At 53.5% G+C, this 24663-nt stretch overlaps 2 protein-coding genes across 6 annotated transcripts; one reads left to right on the forward strand and one right to left on the reverse strand.

Moving 5' to 3' along the window:
* Positions 1–473: 473 nt before the first annotated feature.
* Znf205 (zinc finger protein 205) lies at positions 474–8842 on the reverse strand. 5 transcript variants are annotated; one of them, XM_048332828.1, is made up of 7 exons: positions 7954–8195; positions 7615–7714; positions 5155–5302; positions 3681–3793; positions 3047–3167; positions 1919–2050; positions 474–1657 (listed from the first exon to the last, which is right to left on the reverse strand). In XM_048332828.1, the coding sequence occupies exons 2-7, from the start codon at positions 7699–7701 to the stop codon at positions 618–620; spliced, it is 1641 nt and encodes a 546-aa protein (XP_048188785.1). In that variant the 5' UTR covers positions 7702–7714; positions 7954–8195; the 3' UTR covers positions 474–617. The 5 variants fall into 5 exon arrangements, with proteins under 5 accessions (XP_048188785.1, XP_048188784.1, XP_048188788.1 ...); XM_048332827.1 differs by having other exon boundaries at positions 7615–7759; XM_048332831.1 differs by lacking the exon at positions 7615–7714 and adding an exon at positions 8724–8842 and having other exon boundaries at positions 476–1657; positions 7954–8091.
* Positions 8843–12394: 3552 nt separating this feature from the next.
* On the forward strand, positions 12395–19928 carry Zscan10 (zinc finger and SCAN domain containing 10). The gene is made up of 7 exons (XM_048332712.1): positions 12395–12927; positions 15913–16383; positions 16584–16836; positions 17007–17074; positions 17746–17784; positions 18304–18328; positions 18361–19928. Exons 2-7 carry the CDS (start codon positions 15988–15990, stop codon positions 19926–19928), a joined length of 2349 nt encoding a protein of 782 aa, XP_048188669.1. The 5' UTR covers positions 12395–12927; positions 15913–15987.
* The last annotated feature ends 4735 nt before the right edge of the window (positions 19929–24663 follow it).

The following is a 24663-nucleotide window of genomic DNA, read 5'->3' on the forward strand; positions in this document are numbered from 1 at the left end:
TCTTTAGTGGGTCACAGAGGAAGCAGATGGAAAAAAATGCTGCAAATAGAAACTCAGCCAGGGTTTCTGAGACAGGAGACGGGGGTTAGAAAGGAAACCCTGCTCCCACTTCCTAGAGAGAAAAGCTAAAGGAGAGCCCCCTCACTAGGCGGTGGGTGCCCTGGAGACACCATGATGGAAGCGGATACCTCAGCTTGGGTTCACAGGCTGAAAGACTTGCCTTTGGGCATGGAAACCAGTCAGTAGTCAGGAGCCTTTGCTTAGGGATCGAGGGTCCCAAGGTTCTGGAATGGCTTTCTGAAAAGAGAGACGGGAACTCCCCTCCCCCCCTCAACCTGGATGAGGGGCAGAGAGAGAGAATGCCCAAGCCAGGAGCGGCGACTCACGGTTGCCCGAATGAGGACGCATGGCTGAGCATGTGAAAGAACCTCGGCCAGGGCTTGAGTTCCAAGGCCTTTAATTTGCGGCACCTTCTCCTCCTTTTGTCCTCCCCACTCCGCCATGCCCCACCCAGACCCACACCTCCCAGCTCCCTTCCCTCCGCTCTCCGCTCCCCAAGGCCTAGGTCCCAGCTGTGTGGGATGCACCTGTCCCTCCTCCTCTCCCTCCTCCACCTCCTAGGTGGGAGCAGGCGGGGGTGCGGCCAGGGCGCCGGCCGCTGCGCCCAGCACGAGCATGGCCAGCGCCTTGGGCCCCGTGGTGTGGATCTTCTGGTGCCGGTGCAGGTTGGAGCGGCGGCTGAAGCTCTTGCCGCAGAGCGGGCAGGGGTAGGGCCGCACGCCGCGGTGGGTGCGCTGATGCGCGGTGAGGTGCGAGCTGTGGCTGAAGCTCTTGCCGCAGTCGGGGCAGTGGTACGGCTTCTCGCCCGTGTGCGTGCGGTTGTGCGCGATGAGGTTGGAGCGCTGGCTGAAGCACTTGCCGCACTCGGGGCACGGGTAGGGCTTGACACCCGTGTGGGTACGCTGGTGCGTGACCAGGGCCGAGCTCTGCGTGAAGCACTTGCTGCACACCGGGCACTTGTGCGGCTTGGCGCCCGTGTGCGTGCCCTGGTGCGTGACCAGGTCCGAGCGGCGGGTGAAGCGCTTGGCGCAGCGGTCGCACACGTAGGGCTTCTCGCCGGTGTGGATGCGCTGGTGCTGGATCAGCGTGGAGTGGTGGCTGAAGCTCTTCCAGCACGCGGGGCAGGTGTAGGGCTTCTCGCCCGTGTGGATGATCTGGTGCTGGATGAGGTGCGAGCTGCGGCCGAAGCGCTTGCCGCAGTCGGTGCAGGCGTACGGCTTCTCGCCCGTGTGCGTGCGCCGGTGCGTCGCCAGGTGCGAGTGCCAGCTGAAGCCCTTGCCGCACTGCTCGCACCTGTACGACTTCTTAGCCCCGTCGCCGTCCGCGGCCAGGCCCTCCTCGCTGCTCTCCGGGGCGCCCTTCCCCTCGCTGGCTGGCTGGGGGCCAAGGGCTTTCCGGGGGTGCTTGGGCTGGCGTGTTTCCAGGGTTGCAGGCTGCCCTGTGTCCCGATCTGGCCCCGGGATCTCGCCACTAGCTGTCTGCAGCCTGCATGGCGGGGCGCTCTCCGAGGCCCACCCGGCCCTCGTCCGCATGGCCTTCACATCCCGGAGGCCTGCCACGGGCAGGGCTGACACCTTGTCCCCCAAAGCCACAGTTCCTGGAGAAAAGACAGAATGTCCAGCCAGACAGGTTTCTGGGCTGTCCCCAGGGTGTGGGAGGCAGAGCTAAAGACCCAGGGGCTGGGTTCTGGGAGATAGGAAAGGGCAATGGGGACCCAGGGGGACTCAAAGAAGCAAGAGGCACCCTTTAGGGAGGAGGGGTCTGGTAGCCCCTGCACCCACAGTGTGGACAGGCCACAAGAGCAAGGGTCATCCTAGAATGGCTGCTCAGTGCTCCTTCCCCAAGCCAAGGCACTCACCTGAAGCAGGGCCTCTCCTCTCCTTCCCAGCTCCCGGCTGCCAGCTGGAGAAGGAAGCCTCGCCCTTCCCCTGCACCTGTGGGGCCCAGAAAGGCCTGCCTAAAGGAAAGGCTGTCCAGGGAGAGAGAGAGCCTGTGTTATCCTAAGACAGCCAGCAATCCACCGCATCCCCACAGGCCACTCCCCAAAAGTTAATGAGACAAAGTGGAGGATTTTGGAAATACAGAACAAAATTAAATGCACTTAAAAAAAAATCCTCTTAGCGCCAGGCACTGGTGGCTCCTGCCTGTAATCCTAGCTACTCAGGAGGATAAGATCTGACAATCTGGTTTGAAGCCAGCTTGGGCAGAAAAGTCCTTAAGAGATTCTTATCTCCAATGAACCACTCCAAAACCGGAAGTGGAGCTGTGTCTCAAAGTGGTAGAATGCTGGTTTTGAGCAGGATGGGGGGGAGAAACACTCCTCTTAGGGGGAGGCATGGTGAACATCTGGAATGCCCATAATACCAGCATTCCAGAGTCTGAGGCCGGCTAGCCTGGGTATATAAGGATTCTGTCTCAACTAAAAAAAAAAAAAAATCCCTTTAGGAGGCTCCTGGAGTAGCTTGGTGGTAGAGGGCTTCCTGAATGCACCAGGCCCTGGTTCCATCCCCTTCCACAGTGGCAGCTTGCTCTACTCCTCCCAGTACTGAGCAGTCTCTGCCTCTCGTTTCTCCTGAATAGAAGCAGAATCCAGCAAGGTCAAGGTAGTAACTCCCTTTTCTCATCCAACTGCCAGTGGTGGGCCCAGCAGCAGCCAAGAGGGAGGACTGTCCACTCCCAAGCCAGCACCCTAGGGGCTATGCACTGCTACAGACACTGGCCATGGTGGTGTGAACTCAAACGACTACAGTCACGTAGAATTTAAAACTCAGTTTCTCCTGCCTTATTTCTAGTGCTCACCAGCCCCTAGGCTTGTGGCCACAGATACAAAACATTTCCATCCCTGTGGAAGGTTCTAGAGAACAGTGGTGTCTGGCAAAGGAGAACGGGGATGGTGCAGGGCAAGGCAGCAAGGGCAAAATAGGTCCCTCCCGGACACCCCGGGGCCTCTGGAAGTTGGGAGGTTGTATGGCAGGTGAGCTGTTACCTAAGGCCAGCCCATTTCTCTTCTGTAGCACATCCTTGTAGATGCTCTGCTGTGCGTGGTCCAGCCTTCCCCACTCCTCCCGGGACAGGTACAGAGCCACATCCTCAAAGGTTACTGGCATCTGAAATGACATCCAACACCTAACTTATGGTCGTGGGAGAAAATGACAATTCCAAGATACATGGCAGGACCCAAGCCTGCCAACTGCTGTCTCTGGTGGGGCCTGCCACTCAGACCTGATGGTCAGGCAGGAGAGCAGGTCACAAAGCACTATGTCCAGGGACCACAGCCAAAGCTCAGCCTTTCCACATAGCCCTCCAGCTCTCCCCCGTTCACACTTGGGGGAATAATTCCCAATCAGAGGCCCATTTCTTCATTTCTGCTTTTCCTCCAGCCTTGGGCAGGCCTGACTGTAAGCTCCAGGCCTCGTTTGGCATTCAGGTGACCATTCCACCAGCACTTCACAAGCATCCTGGACAATGGGTTCCAGTTCTAAGAGCTAAAGGGGGCACTGCCTTCACAGGAAGAGCCAGCAGATACAGGAAAGGCTGAGCACCACATGAGGGGTAGCAGGGCCCCTGCTGCTGCTTAGGGATAGGTAGGGGAAGAGGTAAAGAAACTTTCAGACACTCACCTGCGACCAGGCAGTGAGGAGTGCTGCAGCCATCTGCCTGTCTCTGGTCCTCCCAGGTCTGCCTCCGGTCCTCCCTTCTCGGGAAAGCATGGCAGTCCGGGGGGAGGAGAGGACTGCAGGAGAAGAGGAGTCCTCAGTGTGGCCAGTACTTCCTGCTGTCACTCCCCCTAGCTGCCTTCAACCCAACTCCCAACCTGGCCCACGAAGAGAGTCAAATGCTCTGAGGTTTTAAGTGGGGTACCTAGCAGAGTCAGGCAGACAGAAAGTGGGAATCTGGGTCCCTCCCCAGGCTGGGGCTCCACCATCTCTAGGAAAGCACCTCATTTACATCTCTCTCCTACCTGCACTAGGCAGGAAGAGAGCTTTTTCTTTTTTTTTGTAATTTATTTCTTAATTAAACAAAATTTTTTTGACAAGGTGTTTTGCAAAAAGGGTACAGTTACATAGTAGGGCAGTGTGTACATTTCTTGTGATATCTTACACCCTGTTTTTCTTTCCCTTCCCTAGGTCAGGTAGACATATATACAATACCCAATGTACCAAGAACATATACAGTAGCCACGTGGCCTACGCCAAAGAAAATTCGCCTAGGGCTTTAAATGTAATGTCAACATTAGACAATATGTCGACAGTAGACTTATATGAACATACATACATAGCTTTTGAGCTATTGTATTCCACTGAGAGGTCAATTTTTGACCTTTATATGTTGAGTAGTTGTTTGGTTTTAGTTACATAATGTAGGGTCACTGACCCAATCCTGTGGGAAATACCATTTGACAAGCAGTTTTTGGTTTCACAGACCTGGTCTCTACTGTCTCTCTGTCACCCCATCTTAACAGTCTTATATCAGGAAGATCATGTTTTCTGTGTTCTAGGCTTGTCTCGCTCAACATTATTTGTTCAAGTTCTGACCATTTCCCTGCAAATAACAATATTTCACCATTCCTAATCGCTATGTAGTATTCCATTGTGTATAGGTACCATATTTTTTGGATCCATTCATCTGTGGAGGGGCATCTGAGTTGATTCCATATTTTGGCTATTGTGAATTGTGCCGCGATAAACATGGAAGTGCACATGTCTTTTTGATATCTTGGGACTGTTGTTCAGGGTAGATGCCTAGGAGTGGTATGGCCAGGTCATAGGGTAGGTCTATATTGAGCTTTTTGAGAAACCTCCACACTGTTCTCCAAAGTGGTTGTACTAATTTGCATTCCCACCAACAATGGAGAAGGATTCCTCTTTCCCTGCACCCCCTCCAGCATTTGTTGTTGCCTGAGTTCAGAGTATAGGCCATTCTAACTGGGGTGAGGTGGTATCTCAGGGTTGTTTTTATTTGCATTTCCTTTACTACCAGGGATGTTGAACATTTCCTCATATGTTTCTTTGCCATTTTTATCTCTTCTCTTGTGAAGTCTGAAGAGAGCTTTTTCTTTATAGCTAGGACTAAGAGGCCCCCAGTCCCCAGCACCTGGAGTCCTGTCGGCCTGTGGAGTCACCTCAGGGAGAGGCTCTTCTGGCTCTGACTTAATGTGTGTTGACTCCCGAATGGCTTCTGGGGGCACTAGCTCCCCATATCCGGCGAGCATTTCTTGACAAGGATGCTGGTGACCTGGGAGCTAGGAAGAACAGCCCCCATCAGCATCCAAGAAGACCCCGGCTGGGGAACACACACCCAAATGGCCTGGAGGACTGCCTACCTTCTGCTGTCCAGCTCACCCACCATGATGGGTGGCAAGACAGACCAGTCAAGCCTCCATTACAGTGGAGGTGAGCAAGCTTCCTGGTGCCAGGTCTGGCTTGAACTATGGGCTTGGACTCTGTCCTTGAGCTTCTTTTGCTCAAGACTAGTGCTCTACCACCTGAGCCACAATGCCACTTCTGGCTTTTCCTGAGTAGTTTATTGGAAATAGGAGTCTCATGGACTTTCCTGCCAGAGCTGGCTTCAAACCATGATCCTCAGATCTCAGCTTCCTGAGTAGCAAAGATTACAGGTATGAGTCACTGCTACAGCTGATGGTTTTTTGTTGCTTTGTGTGTGTGTGTGTGTGTGTGTGTGTGTGTTTTGTTTTGTTTTGCCAGTCCTGGGTCTTGAACTCAGGGCCTGAGCACTGTCCCTGGGCTTCTTTTTGCTCAAGACTAGCACTCTACCACTTGAGCCACAGTGCCATTTCTGGCATTTTCTGTTTATGTGGTGCTGTGGAATCGAACCCAGGGCCTCATGCATGTTAGGCAAGCACTCTACCGCTAAGCCACATTCCTAGAGCTGCTGCTATTTTTTTAATGCATGAGAAAACCTAATGGAGTGGATTAACAGTATCCCCTCAAATGCACCCAAAACCTCAGGATGAAATCTTATTTGGGAAATGGATCTTTACAGAAGTAATCAAGTTAAGGATCTTGAAATGAAATCATCCTGGACTTAGTGTAGGTCCTAAATCTGATGACAATAGGTACTTATAAGAATAGAAAGGCCTGGCCAGGCACAGTAGGGCATACCTACTATCCTAGCTACTCTAGAGGCTGAGATGTAATACGGATCCCACAGTTTGAAATGAGCCTAGGCAGAAAGGTCTGTGAGAGTCTATCTCCAAGTAAACAGCAAAATGCCAGATAGGAGGCATGGCTCAAGTGGTACTGTATCAGCTGAGTAAAAAAGCTGAGTGAAATCAAGTAGCACTAAGTTTAAGACCCGGTATCAGCAAACACAAACACACACACACACACACACACACACACACACACACACACACCAATCTCAACCTAACTACTACACAGGAAGTACAATTGGGAGTAGGCTGGTCCAGTCTGGTTTGGGAGGGAGGCAAGACCCTATTCAAAGCATAAAAGCAAAAACAACTTGAGTAATAGAGCACCGAGCAAGCTGAAACCCTGAGTTCAATCCCCGGTACAGCTGGGAGCAGGGAGGAGGGGGAAGGAGAGAATAGAAAACCTAAAGACACAGAGAAAGAAGTGTGAGAGAGTGATAATACACAAGCCATGGAGCATCAGGAGTCACCAGAGGGTGAAAGAGGAAGGAAGACCCTCCCAGAGAGTCTTCAGAGGGAGGGAAGCCAGGCTAACACCTCAGCCTCCATGGTTGTTTAAAGCAGCCTGCTTGATGGTAACTTGAGACCAAAGCCACAAGAAACCATGCAGCCAGGGCCCAGAGATAATACAATAGCATGCAACCATAGCACCAAAGCTTCCAATGAGACATTGCCTCTTAAGAGTCCTCAAAGTCACTGGCCTTTCCCTGAAAGTTTGGGCCTATTCCTCCCTTACTACTCTGCATTTGGGTCTTTAAGGGAAATGCCCACAGAGTCCCTGGCTGCCAGGCCAGCAGTGCCCCTGCTCCGGCTGATGGCCTCAAGTCTCTTTACTCCCTGAAAGTGGTCACTGTTACGGGGTTCAAGGGAGAGGATTCCCTGTCCCTCCACCACTCAGAGACAGTCTCAAGCAAAAAGATGGGTTTATTGGGGAAGCAAAAAGCGAACTGACAGGCCAGGGACGCAGCACAGACTCAGGAGCTGAAACTGCGACCATGAAAAGCGGGCTGACTGGCCAGGGACACAGTGCAGACTCGGGAGTTGACACTGTGACCCCGAGCAGTCCTCAAATTGGGTTTATAAAGGTAAAAGCATAGCACAGATGTAGGGGGTTGATGCAGGGGGTAGAGCAAGCAACAAACAAGTTAAGCAAGCCATTTACAGAAGCAGAATTTTGGGGTCAGGCTGACCTAATCTCCCCCCAACATTTCCTACCATGTTTCCCTAATCGAGATAGCGTCAGCTGTACTCCCTACAACAGTAACAAAGCAGGCACATAGTTAAATGAGACAACTCCCTGATCTAGAAGGTTCTAGGCAGGTTCAGTGGCATGAATAATTAATTTGTTGTTATTATTATTACTACACATCACAGATTCTTACGTTGGTAGATAATGTCGATGCATGAGGCCTGTCTGGGGTACCATGCACATCAGAGGCTGTTGGGGAAGGGACACTGCCCAATAGCATATCATTTGAATTCTGATGGCATGAAAATAGTAGCAGCAGTACTTGGTATGCAACCTATTTATAACCAATAGAGGTGAGGGCAAAGCAAGAGTTACACAGTATAGGCTAGAGAGGGTGTAGTTCCAATCATCTCTGCAACATCCCAACCCAGTGCATCCATCTGCTGTCTCAGTGATTCTCTTTCCTTGGTCCAGACAGGCAACTTTGAAAATTCTTTCCAGGATCCCTCCCTCACCTGGGGCAACATCATACCTCTTCTACTTTCTCCTTGTTCTTGGTAGCCCTTATTCCTCTCTCATCTGCAGACATTTTCTAGTTGATGGCTAAGAAGAGAAGCTAGTTGTTTCTCTCTCCTACTGGCCAAGCCTCATCCAGTTTCTGACCAGCAGCCTGGAAAACAGAAAAAAATCAGCCAGCAGATACCTCCTAAATGTCCTGAAAATCCCCATGCCCGCTCAGAGCTCCACAGTCCCAACCAGAAGTGAAGTACACCAGGCGCTATCCACTTCCCCTGTGATGGTGGATTTAAGTTCCTTCTCTCAAAACATTGCAATTGGGCACTGTCCTTCTTGTTGCTGAACCAAGAGCCCTGCATCTCTCGGCGAACTGCTCAGGAAAAGCAGGGGCTCTGTGAGAACCCATATTCCCTGCCATCAGGAGGGTAGAGTTCTATAGAGTCCCCCAAACCTGATGCTGGTGGTGCCCCATCTGTCGCAGCCTGAGAAACCCCAGGCTGCTGTCCTCAAGCCCTGTGCCTTGTGCCCCGCCCCAACTCAGAGCCCCTCTTGGCAATGGAGAAACCAACCCACTCACTCCCAGCAGTCCCCGTGTAACTGCCACGGCCCACTTCCGAAGGTCTATCCTTCTCACTGCTGGGGGACCATGTCCTTCTGCTTCCCAGTTCCAGATCTAGGCCCCCTACTCTCCCGCCAGCCTGAAACCATGCACCTCTGACCATGTCCTCTTCTGCAAACTGGACACCCGTGCCAGAATCGGGTGCCTGCCCCGAATCACCTTCTTACCAAGGTAGAGATGGGCAGGTCACTTGAGGTAGTGGGGCCCACGTCCCCCAGGAAGGGAATCTCTGCAGCCAGCACCGGGAGGGTGGGGGTAAACCGGGTGGAGACTAAGATTAAGGACAACAGGAAGTTCCTCCCAGATCCTGTTCCCCACACAGCTGAGAGCCCACAGGGTTCCCACCTTTGAGGGTTCCGGGTCCGGGGTCCGGAGCCCTAGCTGTACCTGCTCTTGACCAGCAGGTGGCTCCCAGGTTCTCAACACAGGCTCCAGCAGGTACCCAGCAAGTACCCAGCAGGTACTTGTGATGCCCACCCAGCAGGGGAACAAAAAAAGGAAAACCCGGAAGATGAATTTAGGAAAGAAACCACTGCAGACATCCTCAGAAGAAGAGTGGCACCCTGCTGGCTGGAGTGAGCAAGAACCACCTTATCAGCATCTATTGCTTCTGAAGATCATATGCTCTCTCCTTGGGGCCTCTGAGTTCACTTAAGACTACCTAGGTTAGTCGGTCCTCAGGGTTCCTGCCAAGACTGGCACAGTCTCTCCCTCAAGACTTAGAAAATTAAGGGAACCGCCATCTAGCCCACAGCCCTGAGCTCATTTAAATCCTCCACACCTGCTGTTTCACTTCACAAAACCAATACATCAGTTGAGGGAGGTGCTAGGTTGGCTAACAAGGCTTACTTTTTTTTTTTTTTTTTTTGCCAGTCCTAGGGCTTGGACTCAGGTCCTGAGCAGTGTTCCTGGCTTCTTTTTGCTCAAGGCTACCTTAATTTTTTAAAGTTATAATATGTAAAACTTACTAGGGCTGGGAATATGGCCTGGTGGTAAGAGTGCTTGCCTCGCATAAATGAAGCCCTGGGTTCGATTCCTTAGCACACCACATGTATAGAAAAAGCCAGAAGTGGTGCTGTGGCTCAAGAGATAGAGTGCTAACCTTGAGCAAAAAGAAGCCAGGGACAGTGTTCAGGCCCAGAGTCCAAGCCCCAGGACTGGCAAAAAAACAACAAAAAAACACCACCACCACCACCACCACCACACACACACACTTACCAGAGTTGTTGTTGAATTGATGTTTTGGGGTTTATGTTTGTTCTTGGCTCACACCTGTAATCCTAACTATTTAGGAGGCTGAGATCTGAGGATGGTGATTCGAAGTCAGCCTAGCCAAGAAAGCCCCTGAAGCCCAGCACCCAGTGGTTCACACCTGTAATCCTAGCTATGCAAAAAGGCTAAGATCTGAGGATTGCAGTTCAAAGCCACCCCAGGCAAGAAAGTCTGTGAGACTCTTATCTCCAATTAACCACCAGAAAACTGGAAGTGGAGTTGAGGCTCAAAGTGGTAGAGCCCTAGTCTTGAGCAAAAGAGTTCGGGGACAGGGCCTCAAGTTCAAGCCATGTGACCACCACCACCAAAAAATAATAAAGGAAGGAAGGAAAGAAAAAACAAAGAGGGAAGGAAGGAAGGAAGGAAGGAAGGAAGGAAGGAAGGAAGGAAGGAAGGAAGGAAGGAAAGAGGGAGGGAGAAGGGAAGGAGGAAGGAAGGGGGAGAGAGAGAGAGAAAGAGAGAGAGAGAGAGAGAGAGAGAGAGAGAGAGAGAGAGAGAGAGAGAGAGAGAGCAGGCTGACATCTGAGGATCACAATTTAATGCCAGCCCTGGTAGGAAAGTCCATGAGACTCTTATCTCCAATGAAAGTACAAAAAACAAACAAACAAACCTGGAAGTGGTGCTGTGGCTCAAGTAGAGCGCTAATCTTGAGCAAAAGCTCAGTACATCACTCAGGCCCTGAGTTCAAGCCCCAGGACCGGCACACACAGCCCCTGAGATGCTCATCTACAATATTAACTACCAAAAGCGGGAAGTGGAACTCTGGCTTCACGGGTAGAGCGCCAGCCAAGGTTGCAGATGAGGGCAATAACAGACGGGGCCTTGGGAATGAAATGGCGACCTTGGGGGAAAACAGGAGAAGACAAGAATGATAAGCAGCAAAGCAAATCTTGCAGCATCGAAAAGGAAGAAACATGAAGAAGTCGATTAAATTTTGAAAAATGATTTTAAAAAAAACCCTAAGAACTCCCGGGATCCCTGGAAACTCCGGAGGCGCGATCCCGTGCCCTGCTCCCCCGAGCCAACGCGCCCACGGGACTCAGCGGCTGCCAGACCCGGACCCTGGCAGGAAACAGGTCCCAGCACCCGCTCAGCAGATCCACTAGCCCCAACGCGTCGCCTAGGCAACGCCGCCGCTCCGCCCCGCCCACGCGCCAGGCAGACGCTCCGGATTGGCTATATTCCTGGAAGACACGCCTCCTCCCTCTCTCCTCCGGGCCTCTTCAGGCATCTCGCCGCTCTCACCTGCTTGCCCGCGAGGGGCAGTGCTGCCCAAGTGGAAGGCTCTGCCCGGCGCACGCAGCCCGACCGGTGTCCCTGCGTTTCCGGTCCGGCTTTTCCATCAGAACTTCCGGTTTGCGCCCCTCTCGCGTTAAGTCCTCTGGCCCGCCTATCCTATCCTTCCCGTGGGAAACCGACGCTGCCTGTGTGGGCCATTCTCCGCTGGAGAATGTGTAGTCTGCCTCATGCACCTCTGCTTTAGGTGTTGTTTCGTTTCAGAAATGGAAATAAAGTGGTGGGCGCAGCGCGTGCCTGTTACATGCCCGATTCTGGCTTCACCGAAAGATAAGACCAGAGATATAAAACAATCATTCCTTAAGCTGCTAACCTGTTCACAGGGTGTGCACGGTAGAGTGTTTGCCAGTCCTGGGGCTTGGACTCAGGGCCTGAGCACTGTCTCTGGCTTCTTTTTGCTCAAGGCTAGCACTCTGCCACTTGAGCCACAGTGCCACTTCTGGCTTTTTCGGTTTATGTGGTTCTGAGGAATCGAACCCAGGGCTTCGTGCATGCTAGGCAAGCACTCTACCGTTGGGCCACATCCCCAGCGATAATGAGTATTTTTAACCTCCATTTAGGGCAATGCAAATGTTCCTATGTTTTAAGGCAGAAACATTAATATTTGCGTAGTGACTGCCAAGCGTGGTCCTACCCACACGGCAGACACGCCCACGCGACGGGCACGCCCCGGCCCGCCTCCGGGGTGGGGATTCCTGGGCTGACTGCAGCGGCTAAATCGTTGCCTGCGGATTGCGCTTCCGGCGCCTGCAAACTTGGGGCGCCCGGGGGTCCCCCCAGAGGCTCTCTGCGCCTGCTGCGCCTTGTTGCGCAGACGCCGTACTGGCGAGGAGGACACAGCACAGCAAGGAGACAGATCAGTGTCCTCTTGGAAGTCCGGAGAGGCTAACCCTGGACAGTAAAAAAAAATTAAACTCCAGGCTAGCACGTGCAGGAAACGCCCCCACCTCCAACCCCCGTAGCCGGAGGCCGGAGGAGGGGAGGGTCGGCCCAGGCTGGACAGTGCTGGTGTGCCCTGGGGCCCTGGACGCAGCTCGGATTCCCGAGGGCCTCCCAGGAGCCACCCACGTGAAGGGCTCGGTTTTAGTATGGGCTCCTAGGCCATTGGAGAGGCCACTCCCTCCAGGGGCTGGGGAGGGGCCCGGCCGCGCCGTCGAAGGAACCAGATCAAAATCCTTAAAGAATTCTGGAGATGGATTCTCGGGCGGACCGAGAGCTCTTTCCCATCATATTTTCCCGTCTCATTTTCTCACCATCTCCGGCAGCCCAGTGTCTTGAATCGCCTCCACCCTCCTTGCCCTCCTCGCCCTTCCCGAGGCAGGACCTCGTTCCTAACATTTAGCTCTAGGTCATTGGATCCTACTGGGTGGCGGCACACAGCACAGCCTAGGTAGAGATGGGTCACATGAGTCAAAAGACTAGCTATGAAACCAACAAACCACAGGCACTTTAAATAGCTCTTATCACAGAAGAATTGGCAGACTGGCAGACCCCCAAGACACCAGAGCCACTCACCCTGACTTAGATGCAATGTGTTCTAGCTTGGAGGGAAATGTTGACTTTCACAGGCATGCCCTGATTGCATTTGTCTTTGGCTCCGCCCTTTCCCCTACCTCATCCCAAACCGGGAGGTCAAGGGTTAAACTCTAGGAAGCCCCTTCAACACCTGAAAGGGACTGGGGCAGGCAGCTTCCTGTTCCATTTTCCCCCAGTCCTTCACCCGGCTGGCCCAAGCTGGCTGTTGTTCTGGCGCCCTCGGAGAACCCCCAAACATCACTGCCTCTGCAGTGGGGACCTCAAGTGGTGAGTTGAAAGCCTGGGATTCAGGCTGGAAGAGAGAAAGGGACTCCAGGCCTTAGTGATGGGGAGAGGGGGGCTGGGAGAGTGTTTTGGGAGAATGATGGTGGGTGTCTGTACTGAAGAGCCCAGTGCCAATCAGATAGGTTGTCCTGTGGCTGTGGGGAAATCCAGCAGAGTTCCAGGACCTCCTGTGGTCCAGGACATGGTGGAAGGCAGGTGCCTAGGTGACCAACCAACCTCCACTCAAGAGAGAGATCCAGTGACAAAGATGAGCAATTGGGACACCTGGAAATGCGTGCTGGGAGAAAAGGAAATTCTTTCTGTATCCCTGGTTGTAGGGTCTCACATTGTCTGCTGGGTTTCATGGCGGATGTAGTGCTCCCACATTTGGGCAGCCCCATTTCTCTGGGCTGCAAACTAAGCTAGTCAGAGGTTGGCTGTCCTGCCCCACACCCAACAGACCCCCTGCAGATATGCATGTTAATGAAGCTTTTGTCCTGGAGAGGGGGGAGGGAGGGCCAGCCTACTTGCTTTAATACCTATTGCAAACCTTTTTGGCCTGGGCCTCACCTGGAGAGTCCCACTTCCTGGTGTGGCCTTGCCTGTGGGCTGCAATTTGGGATCTTGTGATTGCTTTTTTGTGTAGGGTTATTTTGGCTCTCATTAGGAAAAAAAGAAATCTTTCCTGTCAGGGAGGAACTGTGATCCTCTCTGTATTTCACAGATTTTGGGGGTCTAGAACCACATTTTCATCTTAGGGCAAAACTTTGCTGCACAAGGTGTGAGTGTGAGCAAGACACAGCTGGTCTTTGTTCATGTTAGATTAAAAAAAATTATCATTTAGCACACAGGCTGGGCCAGAATGAACTGCATCTCAGTGGACTGGGAAGATAAGGTTTCAATGCTAGCCAGTTGCTGGAGGGTAGCTGATGAAAGTGATTGGTTCTCTAGGTTTGGGGTTTTGTTTTGTTTTGCACATTAAGTGCAAAAACAATGAAACAAAATCTCATTTTATCAAAGATCTCTGCCCTACACAATGTTACTTTCATCCCTCAGTTCCTAGGACTTCAAGGTAGGCATTGTTAGGAGGAAGGACGGGAGTAGGAGGCGCAAAATGATTGGATTGGCCCAAGATTCAGTGAGCATTGGAGAGGGGTGACACTGAGTAGAGTAAGGAAAGTGGGGTGCGCTTGAGTAAGGGAACGGGAGGAAGAGTTAATTGGAATCACAACAGGAAGTGTTCGGTCCATTGTGCTTTCTGGCCATGTGCCTGGTCGTTACAGAAAGTGCAGTTTCGACCTTACTGGGGAAGAACAGCGGGGCATAAAGTTTTGGGAGCTTCTCCCAGTACTGTCCGACCGTTGCACCTGCAGGGTGGGGATGAAGGCTGCTACCTCCTCATCAGGAACTGTCCTACAACTGTTAAAACATCACTAAAGTCCTAAGCCCTGGGCCAATACTGACTAGTTTAAGCCTTCACTGGCCCGGAGGGGGAATAACAGAACTGTAATTGTGACTCAGTGAAAAACAGTAGATGATGTGTGGTGCGGTTCCAGAAGGGAGGCTTGAGTGGACGTCGGAGTGCATCAGCATCAAAAAATAGCTAAGGATCTTCTATCAAGTGCCCAAAATTTAGAGCAAGCTGGCCTCCTGGCTCAGCAGTAGAGAGCCAGCTAATTAGCAAGCACGGTAGGGTGGAGGATTATTGGATTCAAATCCCAGCTCCGCCCCAACCCCCACCCCCAAACCTCAGAACCAGGTGGGCTTTTCCCACATCCATCGCAGGGGCAAAGCTACCTTCTAGGGTGGGGTCCATGCCTGGACCCTGAAGCTGAAGGGTCCTCGGCTCTCCCTATGCTGAATAGCACGAGCGTGAGTATGCTATGGGACACGGTGCTGCTCTGCTCTGCCCGGGGTGGAGCAGTGAGCCCAAACCTCTCTTCCCATCCCCCTGCCTTAGATTCCCTTTGTGGGTGGGAGGGGTGAGACCGGTTTGGAGAGATAACAAAAGTAAGAGCCTACCCTCAGAAGCTTAGGCCGGCCTGAGTAGGGGGTGGGTGTTGGCTCTGTGGTCCAGAGGTTGCCTGGCATTTGTGAAGGCCCTCAGTTTGTTCCTTAGCACTCTAAAGAAGGAAAAAGCTGAAGCCTCCTGGGTGGTGCTGTGGGGGTTAAATCTGTGGGACTCAGCCGAGTCCTGGTGTTTGGTGCTGAGTGTGGGGCCATCTAGTCCCGTCCCCCCCCCTCCCCGCCCCCCATCCAATCTCAAGAGGCCAGGAAGAAGTAGCTGGGCCTTGGCTAGATGTTGCCCTTGCAAAGCAGTGCCCCCTGGTGGCCATCTAGAGACACTTTCCATTGCTAGTTGACCAGAGGCGTGGGTGACTATCCCCTAAGGGGTGGTAGAATGGATAGAGTGAAATCCAGAATGTAAGAAGGAAAAAATAAGAAAAGTATTAGCTGGTGTCAGTAATCCTAACCACTCTGGAGGCTGAGATCTGAAGATTTCAGCTCTAAACCAGCCTGGGCAGGAATGCCCATGAAACTCTTTATCTCCAATTAACAACCCCCCCCCCAAAAAAAAAAAAAGAAAACCAGAAGCAGAGCTGTGGCAAGTATAAGAGTCTTAGGGACTTTTTTTCTTCCCCTGGCTGGCCTTGAACTTCTATCCTCAGATCTTGGCCATCTAAATAGCTTGGATTACCAGCACCCCACTAGTAAAACCTTTTTTTTTTTTTGCCAGTCCTGGGGCTTGGACTCTGGGCCTGAGCACTGTCCCTGGCTTCTTTTTGCTCAAGGCTAGCACTCTGCCACTTGAGCCACAGCGCCACTTCTGGCCATTTTCTGTATATGTGGTACTAGGGAATCAAACCCAGGGCTTCATGTATATGAGGCAGGCACTCTTGCCACTAGGCCATATCCCCAGCCCCTAGTAAAACCTTTTAACATGTGGGGTCAGCTTCCTTGAAACAGATCCTAACCCAAGGTCTTCAGTCTCACAGGTGTGGCAGCTGAAGAAAGGGACCAGAGAGAGGGCTCTGCCAGAGCCAGCGTCCCCCCAAAAGCAGGATGCTCTCAGAGCCTGTCCCAGCTACCCCAGAGCAAGAAGAATTCCGAGCTATCAAGCTGGAGGATGAGGAGGCTGCTGACCAGGAGAGTCACGGGCGGCCAGAGGCTAGGCCTCGGCCGGAGGTAGCCCACCAGCTCTTCAGATGCTTCCAGTATCAGGAAGACATGGGGCCCCGGGCATCCCTGAGCCGCTTGAGGGAGCTTTGCTGCCACTGGCTGCAGCCATCCCTGCACACAAAGAAGCAGATCCTGGAGCTGTTGGTGCTGGAGCAATTTCTCAGTGTGCTGCCCCCGCACCTGCTGGGCCGCCTGCAAGGCCAGTGCCTCAGGGATGGCGAAGAGGTGGTTCTGCTGCTGGAGGGCGTGTCCCGGGACACTGGCCCCGCTGGGCCACTGGTGAGAGAAGCATGTTGAATGTTGCCCAGCAGTAATAGCTGGGGGAGGAGGGCTACCCCAAGATGAGATCTATGAAAACCCTCCCCTTTCTCCCATTCATCAACTTCTCACCCTGCATCACTCAGGCGGACTCTTTTCTGGGAGTCAGTAGGTCCCAGATGGTCACTTGTCCACCTCCTAACACCGCTCTGTTTTCACAGGACTTTAGTTTCAGCTCCACCAAGAATTGTCCCCCACAGGAACAGGGAGGCCCTAACCAGTTCACCAGCCACAGCCCCAAAAAAGAAGTGCCCCCTGAAGAGCCCTCTGTGCTTCACCCATTGAGTGAATTGCCACCATCTCAGCCAAGCCCTGCCAAGCCTGCTGAGCCTGGGGAGTGGAGAGTTGCTCCAAGTTCAAAGCCACCACTCAGCCCCGTGCCACAGAGGACACTCTTTGCCCTTCATGAGAACAGTGAGAAGCTGGTATCCTGGGAGGCGGACTAGACGCTGGGGATGGGATGGGGGAAGCTGGAGTGGCTTCATAGGCTCTGCATGATGGGGACTGTTGCCTGGCAGCCACTTGATGGCAGTGCTGCCTCTAATAGCAACTTCCCCCCACCCCACCCCCTTCCATGCTATTAGCACCCCAGGCCCAGGACCATTTGTGGCCAGAGGAGAACTCTCGAGATAAGGAGCTAGCAGCTGTGCTGGTGAGCTGAGCAGATCCCTCACACTGGGCCCTCTTTTTTTAATCTTTTGGTTGGTCTTGGGGCTTGAACTCTGGGTCTGGGCACTGTCCCTGAGCTCTTTAGCTCAAGGCTAGTGCTCTACCACTTGAGCCACAGAGCCACTGTGGTTTTCCGGTGGTTAACTAGACATAGGAGTCTCACAGACTTTCCTGCCCAGGCTGGCTTTGAACCACTATCCTCAGATCTCAGCCTCCTGAGTAGCTAGGATGACAGGGGAGAGCACTGGCTTACCCCAGGCTCTTTTGAAGCAAGAGAACTTTCTTTCCTCTTTGCTGTGGTAGGCACCATGTGTTCACTAACTTAATCTTGGAAAGAGCATCATTGCACACAGATCCCAGAGCCCATTTCTCTCTCACTGTGGGTGGGGTGGGGGGTCCCATTCCTCTCTCGTTGGGAGGCGGGAAGGATCTTTTTTCTTTTTTTGCCAGACCTGGGACTTGAACTCAGTAGCTGGGCACTGTCCCTGAGCTTCTTTTGTTCAAGTCTAGCACTCTACTACTTGAGCCATAGCACCACTTCTGGCTTTTTCTGTTTATGTGGTACTGAGGAATCCAACCCAAGGTTTCTGGCATGCTAGGCAAGCACTCTACCACAAGGCCCAGGTCTTTGTTTTTTGTTTTTTTTTTTTACAGGAAACCTTGTCTTTTGAGGATGCCCCAGAGAAGAAGAGTGTGTACCCTCATGGTAAGCACTCCTCCATTCCCACCATGGTTGCCAAAGGCTCTGCCTGCAGCTCCAGACACACTGTTACTGTGAGTGTGTGTGTGAGTACTGGGGCTTGAACTCGGGGTCTCACATTCTCCCTTGCCTTTTTTGCTCAAGGCTGGAATTCTACCACACCACTGCTTCTAATGTTTTGCTGGTTAGTTGGGGATGAGTCTCTCCAATGGATTTGTCCACGCTCCTGAGATTGAAACTGGACAGGGTCCTGGGTGTTTTTTCTCTTCCAGACTTGTCAGGTCTGGTGGATTCTGGGGAGATTTCAGAAGTTGATTTCCCTGTTTGCTTCCCCTTTTTATTGTGTGTATGGTGGTGGGAGAGTACTGGCCCTTGACTCGGCCTGACATTCTCATGCAAATTTCTTTCTTTTTTTTTTTTTTTTTACTGAAGCCCAAAGCACACTTCCACTTTCCATTTCTGGCTGTTTGGTGGTTAGTTAAAGGTGGGTCCCTTGGAATTTTCTCTCTGAGCTGGCTTGGGACCATGATCCCTTAGGTCTCAGCTTCCCCTGTTTGCCTCTTTCCCAGATTTTTTAAGCAGAATTCCAGACAGCGAGGAATGTAAACGAGCAGAGCCCAAAGTGGCTGCCTGGCCCGCCATCTTCCCAGCAGAGCCCCCCGCAGACAGCCCTGTGGTGTGCAGCGAGCCGCCTCCCCCAGTGCCCGAGCAGGAGGCAGGCAGCACCGGTGGAGATGGAGCCCCCGCCGGCAGCGGTGCGGTTTTGGAGGGTGCGATGGCTGGGGGCGCCCCCGAGGCCGCCCAGCCGCCCAAGCAGTTCATCTGCACCGAGTGCGGGGCGAGCTTCCCCAAGCTCTCCCGCCTGGAGTCGCACCAGCTGAAATCGCACCCGGGCCACCGCTTGTTCACGTGCCCGCACTGCGCCAAGACCTTCGGCCGCAGCTCCATCCTCAAGCTGCACCTGCGCACGCACACGGGCGAGCGCCCGCACGCGTGCCACCTGTGCGGCCACCGCTTCCGCCAGAGCTCGCACCTGACCAAGCACATGCTCACGCACTCGTCCGAGCCCACCTTCCGCTGCGCCGAGTGCAACCAGGGCTTCCAGCGCCGCTCCAGCCTGGTGCAGCACCTCCTGGCGCACACCCAGGACCCGGCCAACACCCAGGACGCCAAGCCCGAGCCCAAGCCCGAGCCCGAGCCCGAGACTAAGCCCGCCGCGCGCCCGCCCGTCTTCCTGTGCTCGCGCTGCGGGCAAACCTTCCAGCGCCGCTCCAGCCTCAAGCGGCACCTCCGGATCCACGATGCGGACGGGGCGGGGGACCCGCCGGCGGGGGGCGGCGGGGGCCGGGAGAGCCGGCCGTACAAGTGCGCCGACTGCGGCAAGGCCTTCCGGCGCGGCGAGCACCTGGTCACGCACTGGCGCGTGCACACCGGCGAGCGCCCGTTCTCCTGCCGGGCCTGCGGCCGCAGCTTCACGCAGAGCTCCCAGCTGGCCAGCCACCAGCAGGTGCACTCGGGCGAGCGGCCCCACGTGTGTCCCCAGTGCGGGAAGCGCTTCCTGCGCCGCGCCGGCCTGGCCCGCCACCTGCTCACCCACGGCGGGCCCCGGCCGTACCGCTGTGGCCAGTGCGACAAAAGCTTCACCCAGACCCAGGATCTGACCCGCCACCTGCGCAGCCACACCGGGGAGAAGCCGTGCCGGTGCAGCCAGTGCGGGGAGGGCTTCAGCCAGAACGCGCACCTCACCCGCCACCAGCGCATCCACACCGGGGAGAAGCCCCACGCCTGTGACACCTGCGGCCACCGCTTCCGCAACAGCTCCAACCTGGCCCGCCACCGCCGCAGCCACACCGGCGAGCGCCCCTACGCCTGCCCCACCTGCGGCCGCAGCTTCCGGCGCAACGCGCACCTGCAGCGCCACCTGGTCACGCACACGGGCTCCGGGCCCGAGATCGAGGCCCCCCAGGAGTGCCCCGAGTGCGGCAAGAGCTTCAACCGCAGCTGCAACCTGCTCCGCCACCTGCTGGTGCATTCGGGCACCAGGCCCTACTCCTGCGCGCAGTGCGGCCGCAGCTTCAGCCGCAACTCGCACCTGCTGCGCCACCTGCGAACCCACGCCCGGGAGACGCTCTACTAGCGGCCGCCGCCGCCCCAGCCCCTGCACCGTCACATCCAGACCCTTCCTCCCAGCCCGGGGCCTCTCCCTCCCTCCAGGCCTCTGAAATGTATTTCAAATGCCCAAAGTAAAATGGCCTTCTTGAGAGTAGTCCTTCTTGCTTTTATTTCCCCTTCCTGTCCTGGGGATGGAGCCCCATTCTAAGGCAAGTGTTCTACCACGGAGCCGACCTTTCTCCGGCCCTTGATGCCCATCACACTGCCAGCCGTGACCCGATCCCAGGAGGACGAGACCAGGTCTCTCTTCTTTACATCTCTGCACACCCTCTGCATGGGGAAATATGACCAGCTGTGATGGGCAGCTGGAGGGGAGCTGCAGGAATCGCAGCCTGGGATTTATCTCCCCTAGAGGCCAGGTGCCAGTGGCTCTCCCTATAATCCTAGCTACTCAGGAAGCTGAAATCTGAGGATGGGATTCAGAGCCAGCCCAGGCAGGGAAGTCCATGAGACTATCTCCAGTTAACCACCAGAAAGCCAGAAGTGGCACTGTGGCTCAAAAGTAGAGTGCTAGTCTTGTTTGTTTTTTGTTTTTTTGGTGGGTCCTGGGGTTAGAACTCATGGTCTGGGCTCTGTTCCTGACCCTCCTTTGCTCAAGGCTAGCACTCTACCACTTGAGACACGGCACCACTTTCAGTTTTTTCTGCTTATGTGGTACTGAGAGCTCGAACCCAGGGCTTCATGCATGCTAGGCAAGCTATCACTGAGCCATATTCCCAGCCCCTGGAGCATTAGTCTTGAGCAAAAAAGCTCAGGGACGACACCCAGGCCCAGAGTTCGAGCCTCATGACCAAAAAAGAAAGAAAACAAGCTAGATGCCAGTGTCTCACATCTACCAGAATTGTTTTTTTAAAATACTGAAAACTGGGCTGGGAGTATGGCCTAGTGGCAAGAGTGCTTGCCTCCTACACATGAAGCTCTCAGTTCGATTCCCCAGCACCACATATATGGAAAACTGCCAGAGGGGGTGCTGTGGCTCAGGTGGCAGAGTGCTATTGAGCGGGAAGAAGCCAGGGATGGTGCTCAGGCCCTTAGTCTAAGGCCCAGGACCGGCCAAAAAAATAATAATAATACTGAAAACTGGGTGCTAGTAACTCATCCCTTTTATCCTAGCTATTCAGGAGGATGAGATTTGGGAATTGTGTAATGCAAAGTCCAAGAGATACTTACCTCCAACCAACCAGCAAAATGGCTTGAGTGGTACAGCTCCAGACTTGAGCAAGAAAGCTAAGAGACCATGTCTAGGCCCTGAATTCCAGCCCCAGTAACCTACATGCACATGCATGTATGCACACACATAATACACAAAACACTAGAAGCAAAAATTACTGAGGGCAAGGCTCCCTCCAAAAAAACATTTAAAATGCTAAATCCCAGGTTCTGGTTTATTATGGAGAGCCTCTTGTTCTAGAACATTGGTAACTCTCAAACTGGAAATGGCAGGTGACCAAAACCTGCTAGCAAGCCCAGTCCAGCTATTGGGAAGAGATTACCCACAATCCTCCTACCCAGGGCTATTGGGCTTTTGTGGTACCCTTCAGTGCTTCCCACCACATAATCACTGCAGCTTCATAACTATAAGTCAGGTGACTTCTCCTAAAATGCAAAAAGAAAAAAAAGTGGAGGAATCCCTGCCTCCCACACAAGCTCACTTCCTGTTTCTTTAGTTGGCTGCTTTTCAAGGACAGCTTGAAATTGATTTCATCTGACACATTAGGGCAGCTGTATAAAGAGCTAAACTCTGGCCTGGGTTCACCTGGGGGAGAGTACATAGTCTTCTTTTTTTTTTTTTTCCTTTTCAGTGCTGAGGATAAAGTCACATGCTAGGCACAAACCATACCTCTGAGCTGCCCTCTAAGCCTAAAATGATTCGTGAGTACAGGCTGATAGAAATACCTCTTGGGTCCCAAAGAAGGTTCAGCTCTTTGGGGGTTCAGTGAGGATTGGGGCGCAAAACTTAAGAGCAAATAAATCTCATAGAACACTTCAAGGAAGAAAATCCCAGTGAGAAAGGATTAGTCAACCTAGAGACTAAGGGTGAAAGGTAAGGACTGGCCACAGGGTTTAAAGCTTTATCTGGATGTGGTGGTGTATGCCTGGAACCCCAGCTACAGTAACTACACAGCGTTTCAAAAAGAAAACAGGCTGGGCATATGGCTCCATGGTAGAGTGATTGCCTAGCATGCACGAAGCCCTGGGTTTGTTTGTTCCCTCCACTGGGAGTGGTGCTGTGGCTCGTGTGGTAGAGTGCTAGCCTTGAGCAGGCTCTGAGTTCAAGCCCTAGGACTGGCAATAAATAAATAAATAACAAGACTGGAGCAGCCCAGAAGATTGATTTGTGCAAAACTCCTGAGGAGGTAGTTAGACCCTACTTGTCCAGAGGAGGAGATATGCAGGGATCTGATGACATGGAAGCCATGACCCAAGGTCATGGCTGAGACCAAGGAGAGGCTGAGTGAGGATCTAGTGATGACAGCCCCTGGGAACCTGGGGTAGAAAGGCACTCAGGCCAGAGTCAGGCTCTCCAGTCTAAAGGCCATCAGACAGATTGCCAGGATGTGAGAGGTGAAAGGTGAGGGCCTGCCTGGACCTCTGCACAATACCACCCTCCCCCAGGTTGTGTTTCCATTCTTTCACGGAAGGAAGGAAGGGGCAGGGCCAAGAGGGTCTCATAAGACCCTTCCCCCTCAACCCACCCCCTGGGGCCACCTCCAACCCCTGTAGTCCCTCAGGTTTATTGTTCAGCTATTTCCACTGAAACTCCAAGCATTGCCTCTGAAATGGTTGAACAATGACCCAAACAGAGCTGGGCCTAGGGAAACATTTGTTCCCCTGCGAGCCAAGACTTGAGAGGAAGTTGAAGTGACTCACAAAAATGTCTCTAGTCCCTGAAGCTTCCTGGACAGCCACCCACCCAGGTCCCATGCAGGGAGGAGAATCTCAGGGGGGAGGGAGGCAAGGCAACTCCACAGACTTGTTCCCTCCTCACCAGCCTGGTTCCTGCTCCTCCTTCTGCCTACACCTCATGCCAGGTCCTGAAGCCCCAGCACCCCCACTGCACATTTATCTCACCAGCAGCTGGAGACTGAGAAGCCTTGAAGGCTGCCAAGGCCTGTGCATTTGGCTGAGGCAGGAAAGGGATTACAGGGGTTCTGCCCCTGGCCCCCTAAAAGGCTGTTGTAGGTAGAGGGGCCTCAGGCCCTGGAATGGGACATCTCCTTTGGGGGGACTTAATCTGAGGAGATAGGGCCAGGTGTTCCTGTGTGAGAAATGGTAAGACAGCAAACCCTTGTAGTCCCAGCTACCAGGGAAGATGAAAACCATGCTGCCCCAGGACGGTTTACTGAGTACCTACTATGTGTCAGACACGGTGAGACCAGTGCTTCAGGCAGAAATCCGGGCATTGTCCCCACAAGCCCTGACTGCCCAGTGACCAGTGTCCCAAGATAGGCACTAGGAGTGATGGACGTGGTTTGTCCTTGCTCATTCAAAAGCAGAAAGCCCAGACGGAACCATCTGACCGACAGCTGCTACCCGTGACCCCTGATCCTCTGTCTCCTGACCCTACCCCCCTCGGAGTCTTGCCTGGGGCCTGTTATAGCACTGAAAGCTTGGGGCCAGAGGTTTGATTCTTTCAATGCAATTTTTATTAAAGGCAATAGGATGAGAGCATCAAGCCAGACCTACAGAGGGAAAAACAGACTGGGAGGTCTTAACAGCCTGGGCAGCGTGGAGGTTGGGCACAAGAAGTTGTTGGGGGATGGATGCAAGGATAGATAAAATAAACATTGAGCCTGGGCCAGAGGGCATTCATTGCAAGAGGGGAGGATTTCAGGTGCCAGGCACTGTGGCCCGTACCCAGGTGGCTTTCCTAGGAACTCGAGAAGAGATCTTGCAGGCTGCGGAATAAACGCTTCAGTGCATTCCACACGGCCTCTGCGGCGTTGCCCAAGGTGTCTTTTATCCAGGTCAGCACCTCCAAGATCTTCTGGTATATGTTCTCCAGAATCTCCTTGAGATCCTCCTTCATGTTGTCCCAAGTGTCGGCCCAAATGTTGGATGGGATCTGATTGGAGAGAATCACAAGGTTCCAGCCCCTGCTCCTGTGCCTCCCTGTGCCTCCTTTGATTTCTTGTCATTGCTAAGGACCAGATGCCTGGGAGCACTGGGCTTCCCTCAGAGTGCTAAGAGATGGGGACACCTCCCTGCCTCCCTGGGCCCTCAGATCCCCCATGCCTGCCACAAATGGAAACTGAGAAGTGAGAGGATCTACAGCCATCAGTTTAATGGGAGGGATAGACAAGCAAGTCCAAGGGGGCATTTGTCATTCCCCCCTCCCCCACAAAACCACCCCTTACCCAAATATGGAGAGACTGAGGGTGGGGGACCTGCGCTCTACAGTGGATGGCAAACTGACCTACCTCTTGAGATTTTATACACAAACGGACAGTAACAAGGAATTTCTGGAACTCTTCTTTCTGTGAAAAGAGGCTGAGTTGGAGACGCCAGGCCTGGCCCATCCCCCTCCTGGGTCTCAAGTGATGCTGGGGAACTTCCTCTGGCATCACTGAGACCCGGAACCCCTCCACACACACCTCACCTCACCTAGGAAACACCCTTACCGCTTTGATCTCCCAGGTCTCTATGGGGTCATCTATCTGTGGAAAAAACAAGGACATTCAGGGCCTCTGTAGCTGTCT

Source organism: Perognathus longimembris, chromosome 23 (assembly GCF_023159225.1).
Source record: "Perognathus longimembris pacificus isolate PPM17 chromosome 23, ASM2315922v1, whole genome shotgun sequence".
In the NCBI taxonomy this organism is placed as follows: Eukaryota; Metazoa; Chordata; class Mammalia; order Rodentia; family Heteromyidae; genus Perognathus; species Perognathus longimembris.